This window comes from Symphodus melops (genome assembly GCF_947650265.1).
Source record: "Symphodus melops genome assembly, chromosome: 11".
Classification (NCBI taxonomy): domain Eukaryota; kingdom Metazoa; phylum Chordata; class Actinopteri; order Labriformes; family Labridae; genus Symphodus; species Symphodus melops.
Genome location: NC_136701.1, coordinates 6,927,126 through 6,947,990, shown reverse-complemented (window position 1 = coordinate 6,947,990; position 20,865 = coordinate 6,927,126). Strand labels below are relative to the sequence as shown.

The following is a 20,865-nucleotide window of genomic DNA, read 5'->3' as shown; positions in this document are numbered from 1 at the left end:
TCAGGCACATCAGCTGGAAAATCAGACACCACCTCATTTACTGCTCTTAAATCATGTACCAAGCGATATGAATCATCTGGCTTCTTCAAAGGCAACAAACCCTCAATTTGTGGTTCAAAAATTGCCTCCCCCCTTAGTGGGTATTGGCTCTTCCAAGGAGGTTTGGTTCCAGGTCGAAGTTCAACCTTCACTGGTTGGGCAGACTTCACAAAGCCAATATCAGTACTATGTCGTGACCACAAACGTTCTGGCACTTGTCGTAGCATCTCCTCTCTCATACTATCTGAATCTAAATTAGCACTGAAAATTGTTTCATGACTCATTAGCACCACTTGAGGCCGTCCCTGTCCCTGAGCTGAGATCCTTATCCTCATAAACTGCTGATCGTCACTCATCCAGATAGCCAAATTCTCTTTCAGTGGTAAAAAGCTCTTCTTTTCAGCTTCTGCCATCATTGCTCCTATGTGTTTCTGTTCAAATCCTTCAGCCACCATCAAAGTCACATGTGGCACACTTTCCTCAATGTCATGCTCTTTATTAAGATAATCATCACTGTTTATCTTCATTGCTGCTCCTTGTGGTCCCAAAATTATGCAAGATGAGCTAAGCTGAACCTGCTTAGGTTGCCTACTCAACCACTCTTCTGAATTTACTTGACCAGTTTTCTTAAAATATTTAAGCGTGCAGTGGGGTGAATACTCAGGGAACTTAGCATTAGGCATGTTTGCTACAATAAACTTCTCCCACAGCTTAGCTGGCTGTAGTAGCTCTGGACTAAGATTTCCAATCCAGTACACTGAAGAAGGCTCAGACACTGGTGTCATAAATAATTGATAACTAGTATCCTTTGGCACATCCACCTGACAGCCGTCTGGTGTACACCTTATTGTGCAATTCAATTTACATAAAGCATCTCTTCCTAACAGTGCAATGGGTGTATGTTCTGACACCAATATAGGTATTCTTATTTTGCGATGTTTATAACAGAGCTCAATTGGTTTTGTGAGCGGAATCAGCTGTTTCACACCCTCAAACCCGATTGTCCGTACCAATTGGTCAGACATGGGGAGATGTGTAGCATTTTCAGGTCAAACACATGTAAAAGCCGCTCCACAATCCGCCATTATTTCTAATGGTTGATCATTTACTCTTACTATTATTTTTGGATCTTGTTCTGGCCCTGACACTACCAGCTGACACCCCCCTTTCGAGTCTTCTGGGCACCCCTAAAAACCTGGCTCTGGGCCTCTGTAAGGATTCACAGGTCCCCTAGGTGGCCTTTGTTGCCCTCTGAAGCTTCCTCTAAAATCACCTCTGAAGCCTCCTCTGAAGCCACCTCTGAAACCTCCTCTGAAGCCTCTTCCTGCCCTGTTACACTCACGTGCAAAATGGCCATACAGTCCACAATAATAGCAGACATCTGAAGGCTGTTGGAAATTTCCTCCTCTACCTCTGCCTAAATTTCCTTGACCTCTTCCTGTCCATATTTGTGGTTGGCCAAAGTCTGGCTGTAAAAAAGAAACATTAGGGATCATAGATGTCGACAGGTCTGGCTGAAACTGTATCTGTCCCTGCTGGGGTTGAGGTGATGCTGGACTTGGTTGAGACTGACTCTGCATAACAACAGCTTGTTTCTTCTCTTTCTTCTTATTATCAACCAGCTGTATTTGATTAAGTTTTCGGAGAATCTCCTCATCCTGTTCTTTCTGCTCATGCTCCTTTTTCCTATATAATTCAACTTGGTGTGATATGTGATCTGTATACACACTCTTTGCCATGCTTCCAAGACCAACCACCTCTGCTAATTTACTCCGCACAGACAGAGGAAGCCCCTTCTGTATCTTAGCTCTCAAAATTGACTGCTCCATTTGATTCAAATCTGGATCATTACCTGTGACATTCCTCCACACTAGGTGAGCTCTTGACACATAGGCTCTTGGATTTTCTTGTGATCCCAACGACTCAATCAAAATGTTATCAGGATGTACGTTTGTCTGAAATGCATCCCTCAGTGCTTTCCACATCCGACCTCTACTTGCAGCAAACAATTCTGGATCATTCACAGTAGTTGCCACATATCTATTAAGACCTGCCGCCTGCAGGAGCTCCTCCATCCCTGGGACCCCAATGAGACTAGCCAGTAGTCTCTTGATGTCTCCCATGGCAGGCTGTGTACCCACCAAAAGCTCTTCCAACTTTGAAATCCAAGGATATGCTCCATCCTGCAGAGTAGGTAGCTTTTCCATTATGTCTGACATATCTGTATTTTGCCAGGGTTTGTACTCCAGATTTTGCCCTCGTATGATTACTGGACACATTTTATCAAGTCTCTTATCTTTTCTTGAGCGCAAAGAGTATCCAAATGTATCAAGCTTTTGAGATTTTTTCTTCTGTATTTTTTTCTGTCATTCGTAGTTCATGTAATTGCTCTTCTAGTAATTGCTGTGTTTCTGGATTGCTAGACTCATCTAATTCCTGAAGACATTTACCTATGCTCCTCTCAACCTCTCTGAAAGCCCTACCTCCGTCATCTTTTACCCCTGAACTGGCTGCTAGCGGATTAAGATATGAAGAACCCTCTCTACTCGAGTCTTCATCACTGTCTGTCTCATCTGTGTCTTCCTTAGCTAGACTCTTTCTTCTCACTGGCCTATCTCCTTTCTTCTCTGCTTTTGCTAACATCCGTCTAACTGCTGGATCATAGCCACCAACAGCTTGATCTGAATCACTCTCACTTTCACCTTCTATCTCCAATCTCCTATAATGCTCTCTGCTTCCACTTCCTAAACATATCTTTTTCTTTTTAGCGTCGTAGCTCGGGTACATTTTTACAGTTGTTTTAGCCTTTCCTTTCTCTATGATTTGCTCATCCTCATCTGTGATGTGATAATTACCTTCTTGTCTAATCACTGGAAGTTGAGGATAAACATCAGTAAACTTCACTTCCTTCTCATAAGGCGGTGGCTTTTTGGCTGATTCGGTATGTGAAAAAGGTGCATTAATCTGCTCCATTAATTTTCCTGTTTGTTTGTCGTTTGTGTTTATTTTGTGCATGCTTTTTTCCCTTTTCTCTTTCGAAGCTTGTAACAATTTCTGTCCCTCATTTTCAAACAGTTGCAGAATGCCGAGTTCAGTTTGTCTTTTCTCTTGACGCCTTTTCCCTTTCCTTCCCTTCTTCTGATTTACTTTATAAGTGGACACAAGGACCTGCATTGTTTTAATCACATCTGGGTTCAAAGTCCCTTCTTTCGGCCAGGGTTGGTCAATGTCGGGCCAACGTTTGCTCCATTTTCGTGACATTTTTGCAACATTTTTAACAAGTGGATTGTTCTTCTGAACAATATCAACAGAAGTGACTGCTTGTGTAATTTTAGTACTCATCTTTGACATTAAAATGAGCCTCTTATTTCGTTAAAATGTAAATCAAACAATGTTAATCAAAAACTAGATAGATAGACAAATTATTGATCCTAAGCAAAATTTAACGCATCCAGTATCAAATACCAGACGTAAAACACCAAATATAGCACTCTGCTACCACACTTAAAACAACAATTTTGCCAAGTACAAAAAGAGACAAAAAGCTTCCTACTATGAAAGTACAATTGCTTATGTATCACCTAACGCATCTAATCACATCCAATTATCTCAAAACTATGGAAATAGAATCAATCTCAAGCCATACCAACACTGCTTCATTAATTAACCAGATGCATCAATTTAATCAGTCTGTTGCCAAGAATCCCCCAAAAATTATAATTTAATTTACCATAATCCCATATGCGAAAACAAACCAAACATGTATTATACACTGCCGGTTTACAAATGCATGTTTGCGCATATAGACAAATGCAGGTGTCTGTTGAAAGAGCTTGTGAACAAAACTGTACTGGCCTTGATCAAGCTGAATTCAGGATTCCTATGTGCTGTTATCCGCAAAGCTTCAGTGTCCATGAATCACTGCATGGTGTCCTCTCATCTGCCACTGCTTTACTCCAGCTCTCATACCACATAGAGAAATAGAGAAAACAAAACAAAAGGTTAATGTCTTAATCACTCTAAAAACACAATGCAATATTTAAACTTCAGATATAAAACAATGTTTGAATATTACAATGACTATCTATTTCCCTAAAATAAAAATAAAAACTAAATTTTTTTTTTTTAAAGATTTAGTGGGTCATTTTCAGAATTTGGGATAACTGTGTAGATTCTTAAAGTTTAATCTAGGTTTAAATTAATCATTTCTCCATCCTATTTTATATTTAAACCCCTAAAGAACATCTCCTTCCCTCTGATATCTCCTTAACTAACAAAGGGAACAAAGAAAGGGAGGGGGCTCTCTCTCCTCTCTCAGAAGCAGAAAACTCCCTAACACATTTAAAGCACCTCCCTTTGCTCCACCTCTTAAACTTAGCAACAACTTCCAGTATGAGCTGACTATCAGAGTGAGCATCCTGTCTAGAGATCCTCTTCAAGTCAGGTCAAACCAACGCAACAAAAATCACACACACACACACACAGACAGAAAAAGAAAAAGAGAGAAACCACACAGCAACCCAAACACTCCTCAACAAAAAATCCTTTCCTCTACTCTACCTAAATATATACATACTAAACAAACTGTCCTTGTTGGTCTCTTCACTTCTCCTCAGACTCAACAAAGAAACAATTTATATAATGCATAAATGTCCTTTGAAACAAAGGCTCATATATTTTATCTAATATATATATGTCCCTTGAAACAAAGGCTCATATACTTTATCTAATATATAAATGTCCCCTTTTTTAGGTTCATATTTTTATCTGGTTAAACAAAGTCCTATAAGGGGCTCATAGGTATTTTAACACTGAAGAAACAAAAATGTCTCTCCTCATGACTTTACCAAATCTTCTTTCATCAAGCTGCTACATACACATACAAATATTCTATTTTTTCAAATACACACAAACACAGGCCTTTACACACAACTAAACAAACAACAAGACTGTCCTGCAGCCTACATTGTCACACACAAACTCCAAGAATGCATTCTATGTTACTTTAAAGTTTTTTGTTTTTTGTTAAAGTCTAAGATTTTTCTCTAATGTATCAACAAAAATTCTTTGTTGCCACACTTTGTCTTTTATTTAGTTATTTATTTTCCTGCATGCTTTTAACTCAAATTTCTTATCTCTAGATGCTTTCACTTTGTCAATATTTTAGTCTTTTAACTCTTTTTCTTTTTATGTCTTACTTCTTGACTATACGTTTAGTTTATTTTTTAGTTATTACCCTCATAATTCAGTTCACTAATCAGACTACATCCCATTAAAGCCAACTTTCACTCGAAAGCCAAAATACACATGTCATACTGTTATGATCTGGGCCCTGATTCATACTCTTGCATGGTGTTTCTTTTTTAACTTCCTTATTACTAATTCTGCTATATAAACTCTAACTCTTTTTTCTTCTTCTTCTTTCTTTCTTGTTTCTCAATAAATCCCAATTTAAACAGAAATTACTTCAAACGTCAACACATCATCTCAATTCACTCCAAGTTCTTTGACAGTGGAGACAGCACAACTACCTCAACAAAAATCAGCACTCTGACATGAGTGCACTCACCCAAAATGCTGCAGAATTGAAGAAGCTTCAGGCTGAAAAAATGCTCCAAACTGATCCTGCTGACAACGCCATTAATGTAGTTTCTTAAGTCCTCCTCCTTTGACGATGATGTGTAGATGATGAAGAAATATCCGCTGACACTGACTTGCTTGTAATGTAAGACATTTATTTACAAAGTCAAGAAACAGCATCAGTCCAGGTTTGCCATGGCACCTGGGAGAGTCACCAGCCAAATGTGATCCTCTCGAACAATGAGAAAACCTTCGTATTTATACAGTATTGGTCTCAACATCAAGACATTTACGACTTCATTTAAGCTTTGATCATTCAGGCTCCTACAGTCCTGCACCCCCTGTGGTTCCTCAGGACATATGGCCTCAAAGGTTACCATAGGTCACTGTGAGGTGACTTCTTATCTCCCCCAATGTAGCCTAAGAGTCTGTTCTCACTTCAATACTAAATTGTTTATCTCTCTCAGTCTTAAGGAATACCCTCATAAATAAACCCCTACATTGTCTTTGATGTTAAATCAACCTCTAACTTTAAGAACACCATTTGTCCCACAAAAGGCTCACATGTTCCAGCAGCACATTTACACTTCATATACTTATTTACATTACATTGTCGCATGTAAAATACACTTCACTACTAACATGTCCGGATTGTTATAGTAAGTATTATCGAGACAAGTCAGTCAGTCAGTCAGTCAGTCAGTCAGTCAGTCAGTCTGTCGGAGGAGGGAGAGGACGAAGGAAAGGACGAGGAGGAGGTCGAGGGAGAGGAGGGAGAGGAGGGAGAGGAGGGAGAGGTCGAGGGGGAGGACGGTGGGGAAGAGGGAGAGGACGGGGAGGGAGAGGATATAAATTATGATATGTAAATTAACATACCTTGTATTCCTTCACCAGCTTCTCTGGATCCTCGTTAAGGTAGACACACAGTCCCTTAAGGATGCATTCTTGTCTGGCATCAATCCCATCTTCTGCAGATCAGAGAATAGAAACACACACACACACACACACACATTTGAAACACAATTTAAACAAACCACACATCTAATGAAAAATATTTATTATACTGAAAAGCATACTGAAAGCCCTTTTTGGCAGACATTTTGCTACTTTAAAGGATAACATCAGGACTTTTGAACCTGGGCTGAATTTAGCATTGGCTGGCAGTGCAACTGAATGATAGGAACCATTTATGCCTGAAACCAGAAGTAAGTTTGAACGGGGATGTGTGGGTAATTTTGATTTGTGTAAAAAATATGCCAATGAAAGTGTTTGTTTTGCTACTAACATGTTCGGATTGTTATAGTAAGTATTATCGAGACAAGTCTGTCTGTCTGTCTGTCGGAGGAGGAGGAGGAGGAGGAGGAGGGAGAGGGAGAGGACGGGGAGGGAGAGGACGGGGAGGTAGAGGGAGAGGACGGGGAGGGAGAGGATGTAAATTATGATATGTAAATTAACATACCTTGTATTCCTTCATCAGCTTCTCTGGATCCTCGTTAAGGTAGACACACAGTCCCTTAAGGATGCATTCTTGTCTGGCATCAATCCCATCTTCTGCAGATCAGAGAATAGAAACACACACACACATTTGAAACACAATTTAAACAAACCACACATCTAATGAAAAATATTTATTATACTGCACTGTAAACCCATTTCAGTTGAGTCTACTTAAAAAATCCGAGGAAACCGGTTGCCTTAAAAAAGAAAGTACAATGGACTTGAAGCTTGAGTGCATTTAACTTAAAAGCTTGAATTCAATACACTGAATACCAAGTTGACTTAACTTAAAATCATCTGTAGTATCAACTGCTTTGCACACTGATTACACTTAGTTTTTTAAGTTCAATACACTTAATGCCAAGTTGATTTAACTTAAAATCATCAGTAATAACATTTTTTTTAGTGATTACACTACACATTGCTTTGTCCAATTACTCCACTTAATACCTTAAAGTACATTTATGATTATATTTGTTTAATTAACCCAGAAAACTAAATAAAGAAAACATCAAAACACTAAATACAGAAGTACATTCTTTTTATTTCCATTTTTTAAACAGTGGAAAAATGTAATTTGCAACAGAAGAATGTTTTTCACAAACGTAAGTAAGTAAGTTACAAACGTGAACATTGAATGCCTGTTTTAACAGGTGCACTTCGGCATGCGAGCAGTAATAGTCAGTACTGAATAAAACTTCCCAGCACTGGGTTTTACTTCACATAAAAAACTTAAAAAAGGTAAAACAAGTTATGTCGCACCATTTTTTTTTTTTAAATGGGTTAATCACTACCAACCCATCTCAGTCTGTAATTTTTCAGTGGATTTGTGAAGACTTTTGTTAAGATACAGCATTATGTGTAACGGCTCTCCGTTCAAGTAGAAACTAGACATCTTGAACAAGTATAAATGATGGGACCTGCCCTTCTGATGCAACTGTTAAGAAACTTTAAAACTTACAATGCAAAGAGTGCACAACAGCAAACATAAACATGTCATAAAATGCCTACCTGGAACTTACAAGGTAAGCAGATTTTTCAGTGTTTGAATTTTTGGTGCCAGCTCACTTTTACCCAGGTTCAGTAGCACTTGCTGGACAAAGTGGAAAGTGTACTTCATGGACTTTGGGTAGTCCAGGTGAAGGGCATAAATCAGTCCAAAAAGGATGCAGAAGGCCTCAGGTAGGTTGGACAGTTCATTTATGACAACATTTCCTTCCAAGATTATGCCCACTCTGGATGGGTTCAGCTGATGATGTTCCTCATCTACGCACAGGATTCCCACTGCAGTCTGACTGAATGATTCCTAGTCAGCGACAGCATAGCAAAGAAAGAGAGAGATGGACCAGGAGAGAACATAATCATTAAGCTTCATCCTATATAAACTGTACTTTAAGTAATTATCCCCCCCTCCCAATCTTTTCAGCATGACTGGGACTGTCCCTAGCTACAAAGCCAGCAAACCATATTGTATACAATTTGAAATTAAGTTACTTACTGTGTTGGTCCTGAAGAAGTCTGAGGGATCATCCCCCAAGATAACTGGCAGGCCCCGAACACATATGCATCTGGTCTCAGTGGGCTCAGTAGTCTAAAATGTACTCAAAAGAACACAAGTTAGCTGAAGATATTTACATGTATTTGTCAATTAAATGCCAGAACTTTCACCACAATTTTTAGAACATCATTTGAAATTTCCTGGCTAGGCAGACAAGAGGACACAATATGAAGGGAAATGAAGGAGGAAGAAGATGGACAGATGAGAAGAACAGAAGAGAAGATATGAAGCAAAAAAGGAGAGGAGCAAAGCACAGGTTAAGATACAGGAGATTCAAGAAAAAGGAGGACACTTAAGAATGTACAGAAAAAAAGACAGGAAAGAAGAGCGGAAAGGAAAGGAGAAGAATAAAGAGATGACAAAAAAGGTACCAGGGAAAAGATAAAGAAAAGCTACCCCCACCCAATAACATTTATGTTCTTAAAACTGTACTTGGGAAAAACAAATAAAACTGTACTTTTCAGACGAGTAATAGTAGATGTTTTTTTACTTTGACATGTTTCGACCGTCATCTGCAGTCTTTCTCAGAGGCGTCAGCTGATCGCTGTGACGTATCCTTATGTGTTGTTCTTCCTAGGAGTGGTCAACCTGACGGATCTCACAGGTCTATCAGGCTGGCCGCGCCCCCCGCTGTCCAATGGTCTCTGGAGGAGAGAGTCCCAGGTGTGGGACAGCATGAATGCTCCCTCGTCCCAGTAGCCCAGCTAGCGGGGAAAAACCACCATCAACTGAAAAAAACCATCTCCTACTATTACTCGTCTGAAAAAAGAAACCTGAGAATAATGCCTATTTTCTGTTGTTTATGTTATAGTGTTAGATATGTAAAGAATTACATATGCATCTTATATAATAAAGAAGTTGAAAGACAACCTACCTTTGCTTGACGTAAAAGCTCGGCCAAAAGCTTGCCGGTCAGGCCTCTCTTCTTCTTGAAGAGGCTTATCAGGCTTGGGGAAACACGGTCAAGAGCTTCAAAGAAGTCCTCTCTAAGATTTTTCCCTACCACTCTGCTGAACTCGTGAAACACCTGAAAAATAAAACATAGCAAACCACGTATAAGTCCAGTTATATAACCACTACACATTACAAGATTTGGGTCACACACTGTTAAAAACACTCCCAAATGGTTATACAAATTTTCCAGATTCACATTGAATTTTCCCATGATATGATCTGGACAAGTATCAAATACAATTCTGGAGGCCTACAATAATTATCAGGGGTGAAACAACTGGGAATTTTATGTATACATCTTGTGCATACTTTGCTGTCTGATTTTAAAAAATGTCTCAGTGCCTCTGTAACTGCGCCTTGATACATATGATATAAAGTCTAAAAATTTTAAACATATGATACAAAGGTTACAGGAGCAGTGCAAGCATAAAAATGCTGCTAAGAATAATGCATCTTTTAAAATCAGACAGTAAGGCAGCCACGAGCTGTGTAAGGAATTAATTAAGTCATTTTTTTACTCATTTAACTCAACATTACATTAAGAATAAACAAGTCCACAATTTTTTTTTGTAAATACAAACAGTCATACAAACCTGGATTTCTGTGAAAAGAGCGGGCCATCGATGTATTATCTGACTGATGTCAGGCTAGCACCTCCAAAAGCATCTCTCCTGATTACCCTCAACAGTTTAACAAAGCAAATTTAGAGAGAAAATGTTCTGACAGTAACTTCTGCTACAAAAACGAGGCATGCAAGTGAAATACAATAATTACTCACCAAATTCAGAGGACCTTAGCGCAGCGTTTGTCCCGTCCACCCTCCTTTCTTTGCTGGGGCGCGGGTTCAAAGTGGGGCGGTGTCTGCCGAAAGAATGAACAATAAAAAAAATGTCCGTTGAACTGGTTGAAACAGTTGTCCACAGCTTAAAAACAGCCTTTCCTGTGAAAAAGTGGCGAACTGCCACACGAAAAACTGTCCTCTGCCAACAGCCGAAAATGTCCGCAAGTTGCAACCGAAAAGTCAGCGAGCTAGCAGCCGAAAACGTCCGCAAGCTAGCAGCCGAAAACGTCCGCGAGCTAGCAGCCGAAAACGTCCGCAAGCTAGCAGCCAAAAATGTCCACAGTTGCTAAGTTCAAATAAGTTTCCACTGCTCATAAATATCCAGTGAATAAAAAGGAAGGAACCACATGGCAGGTAGAAACCTCTCACTGAGACAAGTTGCAGCCGAATGTCAATTCAACCTGTCAAACATGCAGCAGGTAACGTTGTGGGGGAGGGGCGATGTTAAATTCAAGTGTGCAGTAATTATAACGCGCTTTCGGTTGTTTTCAAAATAAAAGCTCATTATACTATAAACACGAGTTTGAAACAGGATGTTCACTGTGGTCGGTCTTGCACATGCCTACTAGATTACAGGGGCTGTGAATTCAGAGTCACAGTGTGATATAAAAATCTAAGTAAGCATTTTTACTGGGTGCAAATCTAGTAAATACTCCTGAGTGCAGGATGAGCCCTAAAACATACGAAACTGGAAGAGAAGAAACTGATTTTAATGTAAAAACACTCAATAATCAATATGATTTTTTAAAACTTATATTTGGCAGAAAAAAGATAAATTAACAAGCAACAACAGAACACAGGTTTAAAATTTCAGTAAATTTCATGAGGCCTTCTGGTTGTGGTTAGGGCTAAAACTTAATTATTTGAGTGCATTAAACTTAAAGTTATTCACAAAATCAACTTTTTCTGCAGATCAGTAGAACATACTTAATTTTTTTTAGTAATGAAACAAAATTTTCAAATTTAAATACATTGTACTTAATATTTTTTTGTAGATATGACATCCGGGCTTATGAAAAGCATACTGAAAGCCCTTTTTGGCAGACGTTTTGCTACTTTAAAGGATAACATCAGGACTTTTGAACCTGGGCTGAATTTAGCATTGGCTGGCAGTGCAACTGAATGATAGGAACCATTTATGCCTGAAACCAGAAGTAAGTTTGAACGGGGATGTGTGGGTAATTTTGAATTGTGTAAAAAATATGCCAATGTAAGTGTTTGTTTTGCTACTAACATGTTCGGATTGTTATAGTAAGTATTATCGAGACAAGTCTGTCTGTCGGAGGAGGAGGAGGAGGAGGGAGAGGGAGAGGACGAAGGAAAGGACGAGGAGGAGGTCGAGGGAGAGGAGGGAGAGGTCGAGGAGGAGGACGGTGGGGAAGAGGGAGAGGACGGGGAGGGAGAGGATGTAAATTATGATATGTAAATTAACATACCTTGTATTCCTTCACCAGCTTCTCTGGATCCTCGTTAAGGTAGACACACAGTCCCTTAAGGATGCATTCTTGTCTGGCATCAATCCCATCTTCTGCAGATCAGAGAATAGAAACACACACACACACATTTGAAACACAATTTAAACAAACCACACATCTAATGAAAAATATTTATTATACTGCACTGTAAACCCATTTCAGTTGAGTCTACTTAAAAAATCCGAGGAAACCGGTTGCCTTAAAAAAGAAAGTACAATGGACTTGAAGCTTGAGTGCATTTAACTTAAAAGCTTGAATTCAATACACTGAATACCAAGTTGACTTAACTTAAAATCATCTGTACACTGCAAAAAGCGAAATCTAAGTAAGCTTAAATATCTTAGATTTAGGTAATATTTTCTTATTTTTTGTCTGATAAGATAATTCTTCTTACGAAGTAATTTTTATGTTAGAGTATTTCACTTGTTTTAAGCATTTTTCTCCTTAATTATCTCAATAAGATTTTAAAGCTTGTTACTTAGATTTTACTTCCTATTCTGAGTAATATATGCTTGAAATTAGAATATCAACAGTTACAAAGCCATTTCAACAACACTCACAAGTATAACAATGCTTTTTCAAAGTAAAAAAATCTTATTTCAAGCATGAAATAAGAAATCATGACTTTTACACATTTTTATCTCTTCATATAAAACACGGCAGCCAAATGGAATCCACTGTTTTATTTTCAATTAAACAATAGAAAATATGTATTTATAATGTACAGTTGGCACAGTAGCCTACTTTAAACTGACAATTCATATTTAAACATTTAACATGTAACATTTCAAACTAATTCAATAGTTCTCATCTAGGGGTGGGCAAAATGGCAAAAATATCATGTCACAATTTTTTTAATAATACAATCACAATCTCGATTTTATCAAAATTATTTTTTAGATTTGATTTTTTAGACTAATTTGCAAGTGTCTAAACAGCACAACCAAACAATGTCCTCATGTAAAACATAGCCCTAAAAGAAAAAAGAAAACACACAATTTGGTTCTGATAAAGTGCACGCTGAACCCCTCGTTTTCGACTGTCTTGATGAGAATCATATCTTTTGCATCTTTATTATTGACAAGTTGCTTTAAGTAGCTGCTTTAACAGAATGCCATGTGATATCTGGGGAGCACTGTGAGTTATTTTTCACTGTTGTATAATTCTATTACATCCCCAAGATGGTATTATACTTGCACAAAGGTTTGGCTCTTGCTGCTGATTGTGTAATAAGAGGTAAAATCCACCAGCTTCTCTGCATCCACCAACTCAGTGGCCTGTGCAAGATGTGGAACCTCAACTTCATACGCCATCACATTTTGATCAAAGTGTATTGTTTGAAAAGGTTGGTATTCCTGATGTGTATTCCAAATGCTTCTTTAGAACCTGCTCGATCTGGCTCCTGAGGTTTGTCACCAGTGATGACTGATACTGCTGCACACCAGCAACAATGTCATTCATGCCTTTCTGAAAATTACAAAAAAACACAACACAACTTCATGATATTTGTGTGACTGTAGTGAATTGGATAACAAGGCAGGAAAATTGACCATCAAACATAACTGGTTCAACACACTGTGTAACTGTACATGAAAAAACTGTGGTCTGTTTTGAAAGAAATACAACAAAGAAATCTTACCTGTGAGAGACGGTTCTTGGCCCGTGTATTTATAACAAAGGCAGTGGCCTGTGTTGTCAGACCCTAAAACAGTGGAAATTTTAATCAGTATCCTGATGTAACGTAATCTGACATTCAAAGTAACACGTAAAGTACAATGTTAATCACAGAAGAAATAGTCCTTATAGATAGTCACTTGAATGTTAAATCATCTTTGCTCACTACATCTAGTACATATTACCTTAAATATAACATTTTGTCTTATCATTCATAAATTAGGTGTCAAGTCACACATTACTGTACTGTACCAATACATCCATTTCAGTAGATTGTCACCAGTAGAGTAACTTACTGTTTGTACTGTGGCAGCTCTGTCCTGGTTAATGTCAATTTGCCCTTCATCTGTGTCAGCTGTACAAAGCTGGTGACTGGAGATGCTGGAATCCTGAGGAGGTTGATCAGGTTGGATGATGTGCTGGGTCACACAAAAAAAAAAAAAAACTTCATATTTTACTTATTTTCGCAGACATATTTTATTTTCATTATAGATTGAATATTTTTTATACGAACCAAGCAGTGAATTTGCATACAAGTCCAACTGATCTATAATCAATATGTCATCATATATAACGTCCTGTTAGCTTTAGGACCCGACTGAAGGACAGCATGTGAACTTACGGTAATGTTGACAAACACATGATTAATGATTTTAGGTTGTTTTTTTCCGTTATATTTTATTTTGAAATGTACACCATGGTCTGTGCGTTTCACTTCCTGTGCAGTCTACTTTTTACGCCGCCATCAATCGTCAATCTTCGTCCAAGTCGTACAAAACATCCGGTAAATGTCAAAATAAAACAGACAAAACTTCCGATCGTAAATTATCACTTTGTCAACAATAGTTTCATTTCATATGCTGGCTCAAGCAACGAGTCATCTGTCAGTCAGAGGGTCCTACAGCTAAAAGGACGTCATGTATGAAAAAAACAGGGCTAATTCTAGCAAAGTTACTCACTTGTTGCTGCGGCGGTCCTTGGCTCTCCTGTGGCTGTTCACCTCCTGGTCTGGTCCTTTCAATAAGATGCAGGGAGTGTCTTCTCTTTACATGATGATAGAATGAGTTGTACACTCGATATTCCTCTGTACAAGCGTCAATACCACAGAGCAACCTGAAGTCAGGACTGCGGCTGTGCATTCGATTGATGTGGCTCAGTAAAAGTTTCAATAGAAAAGTGATGAAAATGAGGCAGATAACGCAGCGGCAAACCATTTTGAAATTTTCGAAAATTATATCCAAAGCATAAACACGTAGAAGTTTTCCTGTAATATCTGAAAGAAAATGGGGGGGAAACTACCTGACTGAAAAGTTGGCTGTTCACATTGTCTGTCAGCATAGGGGAGTTCTCTGAATTAAGCTCCTTTTTATTATTATATATAACGTAATTTATTGGAGGGGCTGGTTGCTAAATCTTTAAATATTATGCATGAATTTCAAATTATGACTCCATCAGTTAATACAATTCTCCCTTCGTACAATATCTATAACATATACGTCACCCCCATTTTATCACATGGTACATTCCAAATGCGCCCAAAGGGGTCAGTGGCGGGCTGCGGGTCAAAGGCGGTCAGTTGTAGAGGGCTAACTGCTATATGAACTTGGACTGTTGGAAATTTGGACTGTTGGACTGTTGGAAACGGACTGGAAATGGAAGAAGATGGAAGTGTTGTTTCGGGGATGGATATGACAACCTATGCAGTATTGAAAGGTAACGTACATTTGCTTTTGACTGTCTTTGCAAGTTAAGCTAATTGTAAGGTTAGCTAACAAGTGCTAATGCTAACTGTAAAGCAGTTAGCTTGCTGACCTTGTTAATGTAAAAAAAACTTTTATAGTCGAATGAACGGTTGTTTCTTTGATGTTCTTTATATCGTTTTATTGGCTGAAATTGATGGAAGAAACAAATTGTGGGTAGTTGGCTTAATTTAACTTTGGCCTGTTTTGTTAGCTAATGTTAGCATGGTTTTTGCGGTATCTATGTGGCGATGGCGGGAGGGTGTGGAACTAGCATACCGGTTAGTGCTGGGTATGTGTGCACTCAAAAGAGAGAAGCCAGTTTCATGCCAAAGGCGCAGGCCGCCAGTAGCGGCAAACCCATTCATTGTGTATGTGGTAACTCAGCGCAAGTTGCCATTAGGCGCAGAGCAGTGCGCCCTTGCGTCAGTTACCACATACACAACGAATGGGTTTGCCGCCACTGGCGGCCTGCGCTTTTGGCGTGAAACCGGCTTGAGTTCAGCATAAGATGGAGATTGTGGGTGGCCATACTCACTGTAACTTATGAGAAGCACTAGTTGATGTGCTAAAATCATTTGCGATTTTATTGGAAATTGCATGCCGACTTAAATTAAATGTCATTCATATTCCTGCTTCAGAAGTTTCTCTGCTGCCGCCATCAGTACATTCTCACCCTTTCAAATACAGATTGTGACATGCCAACCAGGTTATACCAAAAAAACGTATATTTACAGTGTAATTGTATGTGTTTTTCAGCTGCTAATGTTAGCACAGAAATGCTTTCCAGTCTCTCCAAGGAGGACTTGCGGGACCTCTTTCCAGGGCCTGAGCACTTTTTCAGGAGGAGGGCCATTTGGAGGACCATACATGGTGAAAATGAGGTGATATTAGATTTGTACATTGTGTGAATATTCAACTATGCTGTGTTATAACATCAGTGAAACATTTACTTTTTTGTGTTGTTGTTTCTAGTGCACTATTATTCACTTAAAGTTTATGTGAGATAAATGCTTATATTTTTCAGTATGAACAATTAGACCAGCCGCGCCCAGGCACCTCTGGAGCTTGTGATGCCACCTCTACTCCCACTACCTCAACCCCTTCATCCTTCTCAGCCCCAGGAGACAGTGTCAGCAGAACTGTACAGCTTGTAAGTCCTCAGTTTGTTGTATACACAGACACGGAGCTGGAGCAGTCAAGAACCACCTTCTTTGAAAAACAGCGTGCTGGAGAAGAAGGTGACTATACACTCTCCAAAGAGCTTCGCTGTCGCTTAATAAGGAATACAGTAACAAGCATGATTGCCATCAAGAGAGCCGCAGGGGATGACTTCCAATGTCCATGCAGCCGTGAGTTATCTGCAATGGCTAAGCGTCTAATTGAGTACTACCCAATGCTGCGGGACAGATCTGCAGCCAGTGGAGCTGAGTGGGTAGGTGGATATGCTTTATTCAGGATCACTGCTTTTATAGCTTGATTTAATTTTGATTAATGTGATTCTTACTCTCTGTATTTTTGTCAGGAATCTGTGAAGAAGCAGCTTTTAAAAAGGGTCCAGAATGTGACGCCCACCAAAAGGAAACGGGGAGCTACTCCTTCGAGAAAGAGGCGACGGGCCATCAGCAACAAGAGCAGCAGCCTGGAGTCATCCACTGATGAAGGTGGGTCCATTGCTTCAACTTTGATCTTGGAAAGATCACCACAGTCTGGAGGCAGTTCCCCAGAGGCTGAACAGTTGGATGGTAAGAGCACATATTGAGACTGTGTTTTTGTATTACAACTACTATCAGTATTGACAAGAGAGAATTCCTTTATTTATTTATTTTAATTTATTACATTTCATATCTCTTAGAACCTCACTTTAAAACTATAAGATTTATAATAAGTGTGCTACTTCAGACATTTATTAATAAATCAGTAAACATTTACTGACAAGATTAAAATGGGCTAATGTCTGTAACTCACTAACATGCTACTTCACCTTTATTTTAAATGAATATTAATTATCAAATTTATTTTTGTCATGGTAACAGCCTCAGGTTCTGGTTCTGGTGGTTCAGCTGGAAAGAGGAGAAGGAGGGAGAACACTCCTGTTGACTTGACACTTTATTCATCTGAAAGTAAGTAACTTTGAATATTTGTATGTTTCTTCAAACTGTAATGGTAGAAACACAAATCTTGATTTCATTTGTAATTTCATTTCAACAATAGGGCCTGAAACTACTGACAGCCCACAGAACCAGGCAAGACACTACAAAGTTCTGCAGGAGCTATACAAATTCAGGCCCAGACCCAACAAGAAGGATGTTGCCCAACTGTTGGACCTCGAATACCAAGCAAGACGGGCTTACATTAACTCTGATGTTATGAAGGAGCAGGACAGGCCTACCAAGATACTTCAAGCATATCCCTGCTTCAGAGAAGTGGATCATGTAAGCAAATCAAATCATTTTCACTGATTTATATTTAATGTGAACTAGTAAGTCATTAGTTTGCACATTATAAAATGTTATCCATTTTTTCATTTTTAATATGAAGGAAGTGGATATTTGCCAGTTCTGTTTTGCACAAATTGTTTCATAATTCATAAAGCAGGTTAGTCCATAATTTCCACTTCCATATAGGTCTAGAAACAGTTTACTTGCTAGATTTTGACTGGAATGTAGATTTTAAAAGATATTTTTCTATCTATCTGTCCTCCTGTGGTAGATAATGGATGAACTGCAGCGGATCCTCGATCAAGGAAACTCTCAATTCATACCCAACTGAAGAACCGCTGGGGGACCTTTTGTGAGAAGATCCAGTTTTATGGAGTTTTCTAAAAAGTCATGAGACCTCCACTGGCAGATAAAGGTAATCACACACTTGATAGAGAATCCATAGGCTGGCCACAGTAGTGCTGTTTGTGCTACTCGGTGTCAGACATCCACCAAGTGTTCACTATTTACATAACTTGTCAGCCATCCTCACCACTCCCACCATGTGCTTTATTAATTTTATCACATACAGCTCACTGCTCCTTGCTGTCTCTCCCAACCACACTCACTAATGTTTCTTGACACGTTGCTCTTTCTTTGTTTCCATGTTGTTGTTTTTTGAACAAGTGATTTCAGTAAATACAATTACACTGTTTTGTTTTTCACAGTTAAGCAGACCATTGCCACAATGAAAGCTTTGCCAGACATCTTCCCATCACCTGTTGCTCCACCCAAGAAGTTAGGGCATGCAAGTGAGGCTATGCTTCACATCCTCAAGGTAAGAAATTCATACATGTATGGCAGTTTTTCATGTACTTTACAGTATACAGTTTTTCATATGTTTTACTACTTGGCTCTAGTGTCTAAACAGTGATTTGTTATTGGGATTATATTTCTATTTGTGTTTCAGTCTGCAGAAGACGCCAACACCTTTCTTCAGACTAGACCTCTCTCCAGCCCTGTGGTGATTGTCTGCGAGACCAACTGCATTCTGGCCATTGGAACCATGCCTGTGCTGATCTTCCCAAAGGAGGACATCTCTGACAGTGTGATGTACATCATGGCATGCTATTACACCTTTCACCTCACATACCCAAAGTGCCTAGCCACACTCCTCTCTGTACTCCAGACTGAAGTCCTCATGGATGCCATTCATGACAGAGACATGACTTCTTCATACAAAAAAGGTATGGCTGAGTGGAGGAAGTTCATCACTGAGTAGGCTTGTACATTGATCTCCACTTCCAGTAGATGTTGGATCATCTGGTTTGTTTAGTACGGCACTTTCCTCTGTCAAATGTTTATTGTTATACATTTTACAGTACTGTTTGCATAGCCATGAACAGCCATATCTTTGCCGTTATTAATTGTTTGATTGGCTGAAACTGTTCAAAGGAACACATTGTGAGTAATTATGATGATTTGTTCTGTTCAAGTGCACCTTAAATAAAGAGGTGAAAAGAAATTATATTCATGTCTTCATTTAAGTAAGTGACATTTCCTGTTGTAGTACTGTCAGGATCACTGATGATTAAGCACTAATATTATTTATGAATTCCACAGCTTTTGGCTCAATTCAAGAAAATGATCCTACATATTGAGAAAAATATTCTTAAATATTGTCTTTCAATCAAGAAAAGTACAATAGTTTTTTGTATAACTTTGCTGGTTTCAAGAAATGTAATGCCTCGTGTATAGCATTATGTCAAGATGGTGGAACTAGCATTTACTTAATTTAAGAATATTTGTCAACATATTGAGAAAATAAGTCTCATATTTTATTTGTATCAAGAAAAATGCACTTGTTATTAGTAAAAAATCACCAATTTTAAGGTATTTCTGGGTTCATTCGGGTTAGATATATTTACTTGTTTTTTAGAATCTTGACGAGCCTAATTTTCTTGTTCTGTTGGCAGATAATTTTGCTTATTTTAAGTAATATTCCCCTAATTTTTGTATTTTTTTTTCTTGTTTTTGAAAGCTGACTTTTTGCAGTGTAGTATCAACTGCTTTGCACACTGATTACACTTAGTTTTTTAAGTTCAATACACTTAATGCCAAGTTGATTTAACTTAAAATCATCAGTAATAACTTTTTTTAGTGATTACACTACACATTGCTTTGTCCAATTACTCCACTTAATACCTTAAAGTACATTTATGATTATATTTGTTTAATTAACCCAGAAAACTAAATAAAGAAAACATCAAAACACTAAATACAGAAGTACATTCTTTTTATTTCCATTTTTTAAACAGTGGAAAAATGTAATTTGCAACAGAAGAATGTTTTTCACAAACGTAAGTAAGTACCGTAAATTCCGGACTATAAGCCGCTACTTTTTTCTCACACTTCGAGCACTGCGGCTTCTACTCCGGTGCGGCTAATGCATGGATTTTTTATGGGGGACAATGAGCTTCTGCCGCAAAAACATTTGACTTCGTCACGTCGGATCTTAATATCAGTCATTTTGCGCTTTATGCACGCACCCTCATGATGGAAAACACACGGAGAAATACATATGATGTAGCTTTCAAGTTAAAGGCGATCGACCTGGCTGTCAAAGAAGCTAACAGAGCTGCTGCACGTTAAGATGACACTGACAGCGACAACAGAGACTGAGGAAGTGAGTAATGAAGTCATTCTGAGGCAGTGAATGGATGGACTTTTTCTTGTGAAAAATATTACGGTCATCTTTTTCATCAGCCGTGTTACAGACACCGTCGGCTAGGCTTCGTATTGTAACGGTTCATGTTGTAAAGTCAGTAGTTGATAATGTGTTCATAATTCCGATTATGTGGAGAGTCAGTGAATGCACCAGCGAGGACGTGTTGAGTGGCTGTATGAGAGAACGCTGGGGGAGAGAGTTGGATTGTTACGGAAAGTTATGTGTTGCTCTCTGCTGTAAACGGCGTGGTCACGGCCGACAGTGATCGGATTATTAAAAGTTATTATTTGAACGCTCTCGTCGTCCTTTAACGTCCGTACGGACGCTACAGTATTTGCGGATGTTACCGGTAGCCTACGT

General features: G+C 38.7%; 1 protein-coding gene and 2 long non-coding RNA genes across 3 annotated transcripts; 2 read left to right on the top strand and 1 right to left on the bottom strand.

The window, feature by feature from the left end:
• Positions 1 to 13,598: 13,598 nt before the first annotated feature.
• LOC306831956 lies at positions 13,599 to 14,678 on the bottom strand. Its single transcript, XR_013780155.1, has 3 exons — positions 14,578 to 14,678; positions 13,915 to 14,037; positions 13,599 to 13,646 (listed from the first exon to the last, which is right to left on the bottom strand). It is a non-coding gene; the product is annotated as an uncharacterized lncRNA (long non-coding RNA).
• A 503-nt stretch (positions 14,679 to 15,181) lies between these two features.
• LOC306831833 lies at positions 15,182 to 16,453 on the top strand. Its single transcript, XR_013780130.1, has 3 exons — positions 15,182 to 15,331; positions 16,117 to 16,241; positions 16,385 to 16,453. It is a non-coding gene; the product is annotated as an uncharacterized lncRNA (long non-coding RNA).
• Positions 16,454 to 16,459: 6 nt separating this feature from the next.
• LOC306831832 (uncharacterized protein) lies at positions 16,460 to 19,302 on the top strand. The gene is made up of 7 exons (XM_079356081.1): positions 16,460 to 16,792; positions 16,883 to 17,102; positions 17,394 to 17,480; positions 17,572 to 17,792; positions 18,070 to 18,213; positions 18,506 to 18,615; positions 18,748 to 19,302. The coding sequence occupies exons 1-5, from the start codon at positions 16,658 to 16,660 to the stop codon at positions 18,127 to 18,129; spliced, it is 723 nt and encodes a 240-aa protein (XP_079212207.1). The 5' UTR covers positions 16,460 to 16,657; the 3' UTR covers positions 18,130 to 18,213; positions 18,506 to 18,615; positions 18,748 to 19,302.
• Positions 19,303 to 20,865: the final 1,563 nt, after the last annotated feature.

Coding starts and splice junctions, on each gene's coding strand:
- LOC306831832 (XM_079356081.1), top strand. CDS start 16,658: ATGATTGCCATCAAGAGAGCCGCAGGGGATGACTTCCAATGTCCATGC. Junction 16,793..16,882: donor CAGCCAGTGGAGCTGAGTGG/GTAGGTGGATAT, acceptor TATTTTTGTCAG/GAATCTGTGAAGAAGCAGCT. Junction 17,103..17,393: donor AGAGGCTGAACAGTTGGATG/GTAAGAGCACAT, acceptor TCATGGTAACAG/CCTCAGGTTCTGGTTCTGGT.